Below are 14,868 nucleotides of genomic sequence, written 5' to 3'. Positions count from 1 at the left end.
ATCGGGATTAAGGATATCTCATCGGGATTAAGGATATCCCATCGGGATTAAGGATATCAAATCGGGATTAAGGATATCAAATCGGGATTAAGGATATCAAATCGGGATTAAGGATATCTAATTCTATTTTTATTATATTATATTTTAGCCCCGTGTGTCCCCATATATCCCATGGATTAAGGATATCTAATTCTATTTTTATTATATTATATTTTAGCCCCGTGTGTAGTTCCCCATATATCCCATGGATTTGTCTCGGATAGAAGTAGTGGCAGCTCGGTGGGACATAATCAAACTATTAAGGTAATTAAGATATTATCAAATTTTTAAAAAATGTATTCGGTCTGAAAGGGACTGTAATGTCAAAGATATTTTTATATTTTAGTTTTAAAGTGTTTAATTCTGATAATTCGTTTGTTTTCCTATGTTTTCCTGATGTAGAAATGCGAAAGCTACTTTTGCAGAAAATCCCAGTTTTAAAAATTATAAACATGGACATCTAATTCACATTTGATAAGACAAAGATAACGTTTTTAAGGGTATCGTTGTGAATCAGGCAAATTGTCACCTTTGCATGGAGGGTCTCTTGAAATTTCGATTACAGTCCATATAAAAGTTGACTAAACAAAGCTTTAATTTAGCAATGAAATTAATAGTTTTTAAATTAGAAAAAAGACGATATCTTCCACACTTTAGATTCAGATAAAGATGTCAAGGGTGCCGTAAAAAATCGGGCATGTCCACTTTAACTTACCGTGACCGACAATCTCTTATTAATAATATTTTATTTTAAGTTTTATTATTTTTAATTTATTGAAGTTCTAGTTTTAACAAACAGTTAAATTAGTTTAGTTTGGGTTTGTCACAAGTTTTCAAATTATTCCTTATTTTACTTAAAGTTGATTAGTTGAACAAATTTTTGTAAATAAATTACTTTTGGATTATTTTTGGGAGGAGGGAGGGTGGGGGTGAAATAAAATTCACCAAGTATAAAATATATATGATCAAACAGTATATTTGCTATGTTAGTCTCTGCCCGTAAGCCATCTTGCATGAAAAACTTTTTTTTCAATTATTAGATTGCCAAATACATTTATATGCATAGTTTGCTTGTATGACAGTTTGTATCCAATAATCGTCAAAACAGCAGAACCAATCGGGCCCAAAATGTTTTAGGCTACTCACATAACTCCAGGGAAGTTTTATGGATGCTCAAAACATCAAAAATGTGTCTTCAAATTTCGTTTTTTATAAAATCATGAAAATCCATGAAAAAACTTTAATTAAATTTTTTTTTGTTATAGTTTTATACTGTACAAAGAAAAGATAATCGCAGACATAAAGATGAAATAGAAGATGGGCGCGAAGCGCTTTTATTCAATAATCTTAAAATCTCAAAAGGATCAGAAAGAAAAGATTTGACTAAACCATAGCGAGGTCATACTTAATGTATAGTGAGTTGAACTGCAGCACTGTAGATTAAACTATAAGAAGAACCCCATGATAAGGGAAACCAACTGAGCGGATATAGTATGAAGACCCCAAAACTCTGATTGATTGGTTTTAGTTCAAAAAAAAACTAGTATTTAAATGTCTTTAGATCTTATTTAACATTAAAAAGTTTTAAATCATAACTTTTTAATAGTAAATTTTTTTTTAAATACGTTTTTGCTTGCATGCAATGTATAAGAATGATTGTAGATTTTAATATTTTACACATTTCGTTAATTATGAAATTAAACATGAAATATTTATATATTATATTTAAATATGTAAATATAAATATATATACATCAAAAAAAAACCTTTTAGAGTATACTAGCGCTCTCATTATAACCTGAAACATTGCCATCGAGATAATAATAAAAGAAAGAAAAAAATTTTTTGCTTCAATTTTGAAAATGTCCGAAATTTTAATAATTTAACTATGATGCGAGCTCTGTACAAGATCATTTGTAATCTAACTTAATTAAAATAAGGAAAGATTTTGTTAACAAGTAAATTTATTTAATCCTTTATGTACCTTAATCAAATCAAGCTTAAAATTCAATATAAATGATTGATTTCGCTAATATGTTTCGTATGACATTTAAAATATGCATTTTGCCGTTTTGAATTTGATTTAGTTTTGACATTTTCTAATGAACAAAAATATTTTTATAAATGATTTAATCAAAAATCTTTTTACCTCTTTTAAAGGAGCCTTTGCCAAAAACTCTGATTTTCTAATCCTTGAATCTTTACAACCCAATGTCGTAGACCTCAGATATTTCAAACTATGAATTCTGTGATATCGAAAAGTCTAATATTGAAATATCAAAGGTTTACACCATTACGTTGCAGAGATATTGGACTTAGACAATTTGAGTTTGTGGCAAATACTCAGTTCCTTTGTCCAACATGTTATTAGAAACGCAAAATAAATAAATAAAATAGGCCTTTCATGAGACCAGCAGGCACAGTAAAAAGTCTAGCCGCGCCATCAAAGTGGAAACCGGTCCGATATAGGAAAGGTGCCGGGCAGTACTAGCTGTGCGTCACTAAGACCGGTACAAGGGGTCGATCCGGTCCGGTTCAAATTTTAAATTGAACCAAGTCCACCGTGAAAGTAAGTGCGAACTTCTGTAAGTCTGACGACGAGTTCAAGAGACTGTAGTCGTAATTTCAAGTGACCATTTATAGTGTGGAATGTCCGATTGACAGCGGTACCAGCTATTAATCTTTTTATGAGTAACAATGAGGAAGATATCATCTTTATCTTTCTAAAAAAATGTATAAAATTCTTTAAGTCACTTTCACCAATAAACCTCAATTGTAAGGAATTCATTTTTTAGCTAGAAAATAAGAATATCTTTTTCTTTCTTGTTCAGACAAAAACCTATTGTGAATTAATCATGCCACATTATTGATAATTTTTAAAAGAAAGTTTTTTTTCGCTTCTTTAAAACATATTGTATGCAGGATCGATGCGCACTAATTAACTGTAAAAATTGATTTTTGTAGCATTAGACAACTTTACCACAGCTAAAATTTTCACAATATCTTTGCATGGTTTAAACATTTGATAGTTCAAATTTTCAAACAAAATTCATAGTTTGAAATATAAAAGGTCTAAAACAATATGAAGCCTTAAATACGTTTAGCGGCTTTTGATAAGTCTTATCAAGTCAAGTCACTGATACTTGATTTGGTAAGTAATTCTTTCCGCTTGTGAGTTTAATAGATAAAAAATTCGATTTATTTTTTTAAAGGGACCGTTCACTTATTTGGGTAATTTCCAATATTAAATTGTTGAAAACTTATGATTACCTAATTTTTAATATGACACGGGAGAAATTTATAGTGCACGACAAACTCAGAATATAAAAACTTCAAAATTCTAACAGACCTTCATGCATGGTGTTTTTGACATAAAGTAGTTTTTTCCTAATTCTAAAAATTGAGTATACTCTAAACCTTTCCATCTTTTATCAATTTACTTATCTTGTCTGCCTGTTGTTTGTATCCAATAAATGTCAAAACAATTGAACCTATCGGGCCAAAATTTTGTGTGGGACCTCACTTGATCAAAGGGAAGGTTTATGGATGATCAAAATTTCAAAATAATATTTTGATTAAATTTTGAAATCCACAAAATATGTTTATAAAATCCGCGAACATTTTTTGTAGATTTTCAATGTATGCAGAGAGAAAATGTTCACAATTCAAATAGAAGATCTAGTTATAAAAAACCTGATAACAACAAGTTATTTTTTCATCTAGGTTCCATAATGCTTCATGCTCTGTTATTTGATTGGTCCTATTTATTGGTATTTCTATGCAAAATCTGAAGAAATCAAATAGTTCTCTGGAACTTTCTCCTGTTTATTTTCTTCTCATGCAACCATAACATTTTACATTCAATCCTTTTCATTAGCCTTTAACCTTCACAGCCATCTACAATATTATGCATTATACTATTGGACCGACCGAGTTTAAAGTTTCGTCAGTCCTCTCTCCTTATTACATTAGAAGTTGTTATTTATACAGCTCAAAAACTATTTAAATTTGATGATTCATACATTTTTTTCCTTTAGCAGTAATGCACAAGTCATTCTGCAGAGAAACTGCAATTGAAAATTAACAGTTTATAAAATTGAAAACATAGATATCTTATTCATACTTGAATTGACAAAGCTCTTAAGGATACCTTTGCGAATCGGACATGCCATTATATAACTGATAAGTCACTTAAAATTTCATCAACAGACCCTGTTTTAGTCATTAGGACTCTTTTTCTGCGTTCTGTTCGTGGAAAAAAAACACGTTATAATCTGTTTCGCGAAAAAAAAAATCGCATAAAAGAACCAAAAATGCGAAAATTTCACAATTTGTTGTTTTGTGAAACAGATTAATGCGAAATTTGGCGAGAATACAAATAATTTCGCGAAAAAAATTGCCAAATACGAAAAAATATTCGCTGAATTTAGCATATTTTCGCGAAACTTTTCGTTCGGTGGAAACACAATCCTTTTAAAAATCCCTGCAAGGAATGGGTCCTGCACTCCCCTCGATTTATTGCTATTCTGAAATCATGAAACACAATTTATTCTCTAGTTGGAAAATTTTCAAAAATATTTATCTTATCGGTTTTCAATACTAGATACTTTTCTCCAGACCAAAAATATCCTGCTGCCTTCAGAAATAGATTTTCTTTAAATTTTAAGAATTTTTATTAGCTTATAAGTATAGATGTATAGACTTTTTAACTTCTGTCATTGTTGACAAAAAAGCTGCAAAAAAGTTAAATGCCCCCCCCCCCATCAGCAGGGAGAGTTGTAATTCCAATGTCCAGCCATTTTTACTACTTCATTACAGGATGTTATCTATTTAACCTTTTTCACCATTCTCTTATGACAGTAGTACATTACTGAGAAACTAACTTTTTAGTCCAACCAGAAGTTTTTCTTTTTTTCTTTTTTTATTCTTCTTTTTTTGGATCTTTTATTTTTTCTTCTGGAGAAACATTTATAATTATATTTTTTATCGAACTTAACCAGTGACAACCAAAAAACTCTGGAATAAAAAGACGACTTTAGAATCAAGCTATAACTTTAAAAAGCCCAATGAGCATGAGATACAGCGATTGTTCAGTGTAAACTGACCCATTTAACTAAATTTGTTATTTTTTATGTGTTTAGTAAAACTATCATATATTTCCAGGTTGAATGTCTGTCTCAGTTCCAGCCTACCACTAACCGAAGTACAGTGTGCCACAACGGGACGTGGACAACTGTACCGAAGTGTATCCCAGCTAAGTGTACAGAGCTACCTGACGCACCCCGCAATGGAATGGTTGTGGCGCCAAAACTTGATCACGGAATGGTCGGAAAATTTGAATGCAGGTCATTTTTATTTCCAAGCAATAACATCGATTATTTACTATTGAAATGTAAGAGTCGACCTGATTTCAAGTGACCCTACATTTTAAGAGCAGCATTCGTATTTAAGATATCAAAGATATCGTCGTTTTTCTATCTATAAAGTTACGCAATTCTGACATTTTTGTTTCTATGATATGCTTCACAAAAATCCAAAACTGCACTTTAAAAATATCAATTTTCAGATAGAAAAACAAAAATACCATCATCATATTTTAGAAAAGAATCATTCTTTTCTTGAATCTTAACCCACAATCCACAAACACAAAATAATCGTATTGGGAACATAGTTAGAATTTAGAAAAACAAAACATTATATTAGAAATTAGAAACAAATGTTAAGAGTATGCACAAATTCAACCAACCTATATTTTATACATAAAACGTGGAGGGTACACTAGACTGGTCGGTACCTGTAAAATCAAATACAATACAATACAATATAACAATTGACCTGTCGGTACCTGTAAATGCAATTACAATACGATATCGCTTGACTGGCTGGTACCTGTAAATGCATATAAAATACAGAAACACTTAAGACCGGCCAGGCCTGTAAATGCAAATACAATACAATAACACTTGACCATCTGATACAAATAAATGCAAAGCCAATAAAATAACTCTTGATGGCCGGTACCTGTAAATTCAAGTTTGATACGATAACACTTGAGGGCCAGTACCTGTAAATTCAAATTTGTTACGATATCACTTGAGGGTCGGTACCTGTAAATTCAAATTTGATACGATAACACTTGAGGGCCAGTACCTGTAAATTCAAATTTGATACGATAACACTTGAGAGCCAGTACCTGTAAATTCAAATTTGATACAATATCACTTGAGGGCCAGTGCCTGTAAATTCAAATCTAATATGATAACACTTAAGGGCCNGGTCAGTACCTGTAAATTCAAATTTAATATGATAACTCTTGACGGTAAGTACCTGTAAATTCAAATCAAACATGATAACTCTTGACGGCCAATACCTGTAAATTCAAATTTAATATGATAACACTAGACAGTCGGTACCTGTAAATTCAAATTTCATATGATAACTCTTGACGGTCAGTACCTGTAAATTCAAATCTAATATGATAACTCTAGACGGCCAATACCTGTAAATTCAAATCTAATATGATAACTCTTGACAGTCAATACCTTTAAATTCAAATTTAATATGATAACACTTGACAGTCGGTATACCTGTAAATTCAAATTTCATAAGAAAACTCTTGACGGTCAGTACCTGTAAATTCAAATCTAATATGATAACTCTTGACGGCCAAAACCTGTAAATTCAAATTTAATATGATAACACTTGACAGTCAGTACCTGTAAATTCAAATCTAATAACTCTTGACGGCCGGTACCTGTAAATTTAAATCTAATACAATAACTCTTGACGGCCGATACCTGTATGTTACCGGGCCGATTTTTAAATTGCTAGATCAGGTAGTGCAGTACAAAAACTATAAAAGGCAAACCGGGAAGGTACAAAAAATTAATCAGCCCCTTCTTACAGGGAGAATCGAGTGTGAGTATGTTTGTCTGCACTGCGGTGTTGGTGTATATATATATATATATTCTGAGTGTAAATTAGAATATTCAGAAACCAAGATTACATGAATATATGCAGTACAGGGTGTCCCCAGAGAAACATGACAGTTGAGAAAAGCATGAAGATAGTCTCTGAAAGTTTAAACAATTTGCAGCATTGACAACCTACGATTATTTGAACAATAATCACAAAATTGTCCTTCCATTGACAACCTACGATTTTTTGAACAATAATCTCAAAATTGTCCTTCCATTGACAACCTACGATTTTTTGAACAATAATCACAAAATTGTCCTTCCATTGACAACCTACGATTTTTTGAACAATAATCACAAAATTGTCCTACCATTTCCAAAATGTGATCACCCTTTTGGACTTGACTGTCATATTTCTTGGGACACCCTGTTGGTTGGTATATAGACCAACCAAACATAATTAGGAAATACTACTAGTTAAAAATATTTTACTCTTTACTCATTTACTTTGATAATTTACAGAAATTCTAAAGATTTTTATCTAATCCTTGAATTAACCCCTAAGACACTTGGACATAAAGCCGCTATTTTTGGAGACTTTTCTCAATAAATATAAGAGTTCTTTTAATTGTTCAATTGTGATTAACATTCTGAACTAGGAAATCACATTAAACTAAGCTGGTAGGTCAAATAGATAGTTAGTTAACGATACTGAATATAATTGGTTACACATATCAAGATATGTTTTTGGATAGGGAAGGAGTTGATTGGAAGGAAGGAGATTGTCAGGTGATCTGTGGCAGGGTGAAATCAGAGGGATTAATGTAGAGATAAATTAAAATACAGGGTGTTAAGGATGGTGGATACACAAGCACAAATAATCAAATAAAGTTTCAGTTTTCAAAAGTTTTTTATATATAAAATTTATTCACATGATATACAACTAGCAAAGCATTTAAACCTCTAATAATTCTCAAGATAAACATTGATTACTCTTTGTTTAAATATTTTTGCAGATTTAGTTTCTTTACAATTTACAATTTATAATTAACATAATTTCGCGAAAATTAAATTGATTTTTTCACAAACACTGATTTTTCATCGATATACACATATCTTTGCAACCCGAGTGTCATAGACCTTAGATATTTCAAACTATGAATTCTGTTAGATCAAATTAGATCAGAACATTTGAGTTTGATGCATACACTCGATTCCTTTGGATATCCTCTGAACGAGGTCGAAATTAAACAAATGTTGGATATCCTCTGAACGAGGTCGAAATTAAACAAATGTTGGATATCCTCTGAACGAGGTCGAAATTAAACAAATGTTGGATATCCTCTGAACGAGGCCGAAATTAAACAAATTTTGGATATCCTATGCACGAGGTCGAAATTAAACAAATGTTGAATATCCTCTGCACGAGGCCGAAATTAAACTAATGTTGGATATCCTCGAGTCCGAAATTAATCAAATGTTGGATATCCTCTGAACGAGGCCGAGATTAAAAGTTCATCATTTTTCACTGCTTGATTCTTTAGGGTAAAGATAAGATTAATATGTAAAAATGTTTAAAGATAAATTTTTGACATGTTTAAAGAAGTGCAAACTGCAAAGTATGATAAAAGATAAGTTCTTTGTTTCATTTTGAAAGATTATTTATTTAAAACCCAAATTTTAAGATATGAATTTATATTTGCAAATATTTCATTAAATAAATACTTTTCAGGCGATGTGAACAAAAAACATTTAATTTTAAAGATTAGAAATTACGTTTTTACACTAAGTACAGTCTGAACTCAACACATCGAATATTTTACTTTAAAAGCAGTCTCCAAACATCCGAAAGAAAATATTTCTTTTCTGCCAATTCTCGAAAGTGAAAACAGCTTGCTTCGTGTAATAATGAGAATAAGTCCGACAACCTTGATCAGCCANTCTATCTTTCTATCTATCTTTCTTATTATCTATCTATTTATATATATATCTGTTTATTTATATCTTATCCTTGGCCGATGGAAAAGTAATTTGCAACTCTTCATTTGATCCTCATCCATCTATCTATCTATCTATCTATCTATCATCCATCTATCTATCTATCTATCTATCTATCTCTCTATCTATCTATCTATCATCCATCTATCTATCTATCATTTTATCCGATCCTAATCTAATCTTATAGTTCTCACTAGAAACTAAACCAGTCCCCCCCATACTTCCACTCATCTTTAAAATCCTTCCTTCATTTTAAACAAAATTACCGATTTCCTTTAAAAGTTGCACAAGTATTATAATTCAAAAAGTCAATTTTTTTCCCCAAAAGGAATAGAGACTCTGTCACAAACTCTGCTTTTCTAATCCTTTGTCTTGACATCCCAATATCGTAGACCTTCAGATATTTCAAACTATGAATTCTCTTAGATCACGGTATCCAAGTTTGAAATATCAAAGGTTTACTCCATCAGGTTGCAAAGACATAGGAATTAGTAAATTTGGGTTTGTAGCAAACACTCAATTCCATATTCGATCCAATCATATTCTCTGCTCTTTTTTCAGCATCCTTTTAAACAAACTTATTTCATGTTAGTTATGGGGTTTTTTTGTAGACTGTATTTCATATTTTTTTTCGAGATATTTAATCGAATATTATGGAGAAGGAAAACAGTTCTTCAACTTCAAAACCGGATCGACTTTGAAGTTTTTGCTTACTTGTAGTAAATGCCGTACTCATAAAACTGCTATCAGAACCGTATCAGTCCAGGTACAACTCGTAAACTATCAATGCCAAAGGAGTGCACGATCTCATAGGCTTCAATGCCAACACGAACATAAGCTCCAAACTATCAATGCCAAACCAATGGGCACGATCTCATAGGCTTCAATGCCAACACGGACATAAGCTACAATCAATACCAAACCAATGGGCATGATCTCATAGGCTTTAATGCCATCACGGACACAAGCTCCAAACTATCAATGCCAAACAAATGGGCACGAGATCGTAGGCTTCAATCTCAACATGGACACAAGCTCCAAACTATCAATTCCAAACCAATGTGCACGATCTCATAGGCTTCAATGTCAACACGGACACAAGCTCCAAACTATCAATGCCAAACCAATGGGCACGATAAAGTACTACGTAATTTATCTAGGTATGTTAAACTGTATTTATTACATACTGAGTTATTATTTATACTTATTTTTTAGCTCTAACATTTACATTTTTAGAATTCTTAAACGCTTGTTTCTAGCCTCAGCATAAAAGGAGTAATTTGCAATACGTCATGATGGTAGAGTTTTGTGTGAGCGAATTTTCATTTTAATTCACATGATTTCTTATTTAGGTATCTCTGGTTAGTTTGGCAATGTATTTTGTATTCCTTTACATTAGGGCTGGGAAAAGTTCCATTAACGATTTGAACATTTTTTTTAATTAACGGATGATTCTGATAAAACGGTTAATTTTTGAGCTGTAACCGATTTCTAAAATATTTTTGGTTATTATTTTTAATAAGATTGAGATCGATAAAGAACAGTCACTTTAAAAAAGAACAAAAAATACCGTAAACGGAACAAAACTTCTGGTTCATAGCTAAGACATTCGTCTTTTGAACGATTTATCTCAGGGTGAACGAACCGCTGGAAAAAAAGTGTGACCGAGCCCAGCTCTAATTTCTATTTATTGTCTTTGGCGGGGCTTGAGCAGTCATACGGGCTCAATCAGGATTCTGCGGGGCTCGAGCATGGTTCTGCTAACTACCTGGGTTCGAACAGGATATTGCGGGGCTCATGGTCGCATGGCCCCCATCTCCCTCATTCCTAATTTCCAGCTCTATTTAATGTTTGTGTTATCCAATATCTGTGTGGTGTGAAAGAAAAAGGAAAAAGTTGTAAAACCCCAGAAACTCTCACCTTTTCTCATCTATCTGTATAATCAGATGGATGGGGAAATTTTTTCTAAAGGGACAGTTCTCAAAAATTCAACAGTTCTTATAGGGACTGTTCTCAAACATTCAACACTTCTTAAAGGGACTGTTCTCAAACATTCAACACTTGTTAAAGGAACTGTTCTCAAACATTCAACAGTTCTTTAAGGGACTGTACTCAAACATTCCACACTTCTTAAAGGGACTGTTCTTAAACATTCAACAGTTTATAAAGGGACTGTTCATCAAACATTCAACAGTTCTAAAAAGGACTGTTCTCAAACATTCAACACTTCTTAAAGGGACTGTTCTCAAAAATTCAACATTTCTTAAAGGGACTGTTCATCAAACATTCAAAACTTCTTAAAGGAATTGTTATCAAACATTCAACACTTCTTAAAGGGACTGTTCTCAAACATTCAACACTTCTTAAAGGGACTGTTCATCAAACATTAATCACTTCTTAAAGTAATTGTTATCAAACATTCAACACTTCTTAATTGGACAGTTCTTAAAGGGACTGTTTATTTAGAGAGTGGTATGTCCTGTTTAGAGTGTGGTATGTCCTATTTAGAGAGTGGTATGTCCTATTTAGAGAGTGGTATGTCCTATTTAGAGAGGAGTATGTCCTATTTAGAGACATGGTATGTCCTATTTAGTGAGTGGTATGACCTATTTAGAGAGTGATATGTCCTATTTAGAGAGTGGTATGTCCTATTTAGAGAGTGATATGTCCTATTTAGAGAGTGGTATTTCCTATTTAGAGAGTATGTCCTATTTAGAGAGTGTTATGTCCTATTTAGAGAGTGGTATGTCCGTTGGGTATAGGACATGACATTCTAATAATGGAATGGCACTTGAAGTTCCGTGTACAGTTCCCTTTTATTAATTCACTTTTCTGTTACCCTAGACTTATATTTTACTGCATGAACTAATCAAATATTTAATCTAACATTGTCAAAACTTGTTTGAAGTTAATGTTTGTTTTGTATTTAATTACATTTATTCAACTTTAATTTGTTAAAAGTAAAAGAACCACTTAATGTTTAATTTAATTTATTTCTAAAATCTACAGGAAAAAATTTAGATTATTTATTTAAATTTATAAAAGCTTATTCTCAATGATTAAATGATATATAAAAAAAAATTCTAAAAAATACAGGCATTTATTTATGAAAAAATAGTGTTTTTTTAGGACTTCATTTTCCCTTATACTTTACCGCGCTATAGGTGCATACCTCTGAAGATGATAATAAATTGCATAATACAATAATATAATTAGCAACTAAAGTCAAATTAAATCAAAACATCCATCCCTATTGATTAGAGTCAGAATAGTTGAACAATTTACAGATTGGTATACAGTCATCGTCGTATATATCAGTACAATGTAGACGACTTTTGATTTTTATCAAGCTGTTAAACAACATGAATATTTTTTTATCTTCTCTTGGTTTACTTGTAAACTTGTAATTCAAAACTTAAAAAGTCGTCTTCAATGTATTGATATAATCGCCTACCACTATATAGAACATGTCGTCGTTGTATTCTAGGTGAAAATGTTGGGATTTGGATATAATTTTTTTCCAATTATTTGTTGGTGATTAGAATTTACCCACAGTGGACTTATTTCTCAAAGAACCTGAGACCGAAATTAAAGAATTTAAGCGGCAGTTTTAATTTAAGCCGCGGCTCAAATATGGTCGGTTTCACTTAAAATTGTATTCAATTCACAACCCCAATCTCTCCTCAGATGGGGTTATTTTTGTACTGTAATTACTCTTAAAAGGACTGTAAAGGAAAAATGAAAGGGGGTATAGGATGAAACCTGAGTATCTCAGGCGTTAAACTATTATTACAAGACATCTATCTGATGTTTCTGTCTCGAGAAATTGATATAAAACTATAAAATTCTACATTCTGGTCTTGACCAGTAGCGAAACCTGGTTCAAATTGAACCAATTCAAAAATGTCTAACTCACTCTATATTCTCCCAACATATTGTTATTGTTACTTTTATCGCACTGTATATGACCTTACTGATGCGTACCGGCAAGTCTAGTGTACCCATGATGGATAGTAGGTCCGGCACGCTGTTGCATACCATCAGATTGATCTTAGATATTTCATTAAATGTTTTTTCTCTGATTTGTTTGTTTGCAATTAAGAAAATAAAACTTTATATAAAGAGAAAATCCCCTTTTCCTTTCCAGGGTTCAAGTATTCTAACCTTGGAATAATCTTTAGGATGGACCAACCTTGATTAACCATAGATGTATAAATATACAGATCTTGATTAACCATAGATGTATAAATATACAGATCTTGATTAACCATAAATGTAAAAATATGCAGATCTTGATTAACCATAAATGTATAAGTATACAGATCTTGATTAACCATAAATTTATAAATATACAGATCTTGATTAACCATAGATGTATAAATATGCAGATCTTGATTAACCATAAATGTATAAATATACAGATCTTGATTAACTATAGATGTATAAATATACAGATCTTGATTAACCAAAGAAATATAACTATACAGACCTTGATTAACCATCGAAATATAACAATACAGACCTTGATTAACTTTAGCTATGTATAAATTTATAAAAGTTGAAAAAACCAAAGAAGAATACATATGCAGATCCTACTGAAAGTCCCAATAAACTTCAATTTTTGCGGTTAGAAAGAATCAAGAACATAATAAAAACCTATTTATTTTATTCTATACATGTGCATTGTCCTGGGATGGATATATGCTGAAAGGGAATAATAAAACTGTATTCTATATATTCAGGGATGGATATATGCTGTAAGGGAATAATACAACTGTATTCTATGTCCAGGGATGGATATATGCTGAAAGGGAATAATACAACTGTATTCTAAATGTTCAGGGATGAATATATGTTGAAAGGGAATAATACAACTGTATTCTATATATTCAGGGATGGATATATGCTGTAAGGGAATAATACAACTGTATTCTATATGTTCAGGGATGGATATATGTTGAAAGGGAATAATACAACTGTATTCTATATGTTCAGGGATGGATATATGTTGAAAGGGAATAATACAACTGTATTCTATATGTTCAGGGATGGAAATATGCTGAAAGGGAATAATACAACTGTATTCTATATATTCAGGGATGGATATATGTTGAATGGGAATAATACAACTGTATTCTATATGTTCAGGGATGGATATATGTTGAAAGGGAATAATACAACTCAGTGCTTCTTTGGAAATTGGACTGGAATGACACCATGGTGTAAAGAAGGTAATTATTTGTACGTTTGTGAAATACACAGTCCTAAAAGATGAGGGGGGAGGCACATCGCACCCCTATTGCTTCTTTTTCGCAAATGCTGGAAGACAATACAGGTGCAGAAAAAAACTTCTGCGAAAGAGGGCGCTGTCGCAAATCCATTTTGTTGCCTCATTTGTGGACAGGAAGCAAAACGGGTGCGGCGTTCCTTCGACAAGTCCCCGTATAAAGAACTCTTGTATTGTGGATATCAAGGTAAATAATCGTGGCGTTGAAGGGGGGGGGAGCTTTGATCACGGAAACTCTTGTTTTGGGTATCCTTAATTCCGTTTGCTTAATCTAAATATCCACTGTTAACACTTTTTCTGCTTAATCCTCTCTTTTGTGTTCCATCCAATGACAGTTCTATCTTTGGTTTTGCGCAAAATTTTCCGGCTTCTGATTGGCTGTTCGGTTTCTGCAAACCACACTTATTCCTAGATATCCAATAAAGATTAAATTAATCTGCAGATTAACTAAAAAAGGAGATAAAGCCTCCACATTAAAGGGTTTCCAGCTTTGTTCAAGTCTGATTTGTGTGTGCTGAACCTTTTAGTATTTTATCTTGTCTTCAAACTTTACTCCAATTACTTGATTACTCTCCTACACACGTTGGTCAGCAACTTATACTCAGGATAGGGGGGGGGAATCAAGAA

The 14,868-nt window shown here is 32.1% G+C and overlaps 1 protein-coding gene across 1 annotated transcript in view; it reads left to right on the top strand.

Annotated features, from left to right (window-relative positions):
* LOC111694794 (protein lev-9) overlaps positions 1–14,868 on the top strand; it is a gene marked incomplete in the record, with an annotated part of 65,945 nt that overhangs the window by 42,565 nt on the left and 8,512 nt on the right. The window contains 3 exon segments of the mRNA XM_023463820.1: positions 218–303; positions 5,203–5,384; positions 14,103–14,185. Of these exon segments, the coding sequence (XP_023319588.1) occupies positions 218–303; positions 5,203–5,384; positions 14,103–14,185 (351 nt within the window).

The sequence above is a fragment of the Eurytemora carolleeae genome, unplaced genomic scaffold, assembly GCF_000591075.1.
Source record: "Eurytemora carolleeae unplaced genomic scaffold, Eaff_2.0 scaffold9, whole genome shotgun sequence".
In the NCBI taxonomy this organism is placed as follows: Eukaryota; Metazoa; Arthropoda; class Copepoda; order Calanoida; family Temoridae; genus Eurytemora; species Eurytemora carolleeae.
Note: the sequence above shows the minus strand (reverse complement) of the source record. Positions and strands in the feature narration are given on the sequence as shown.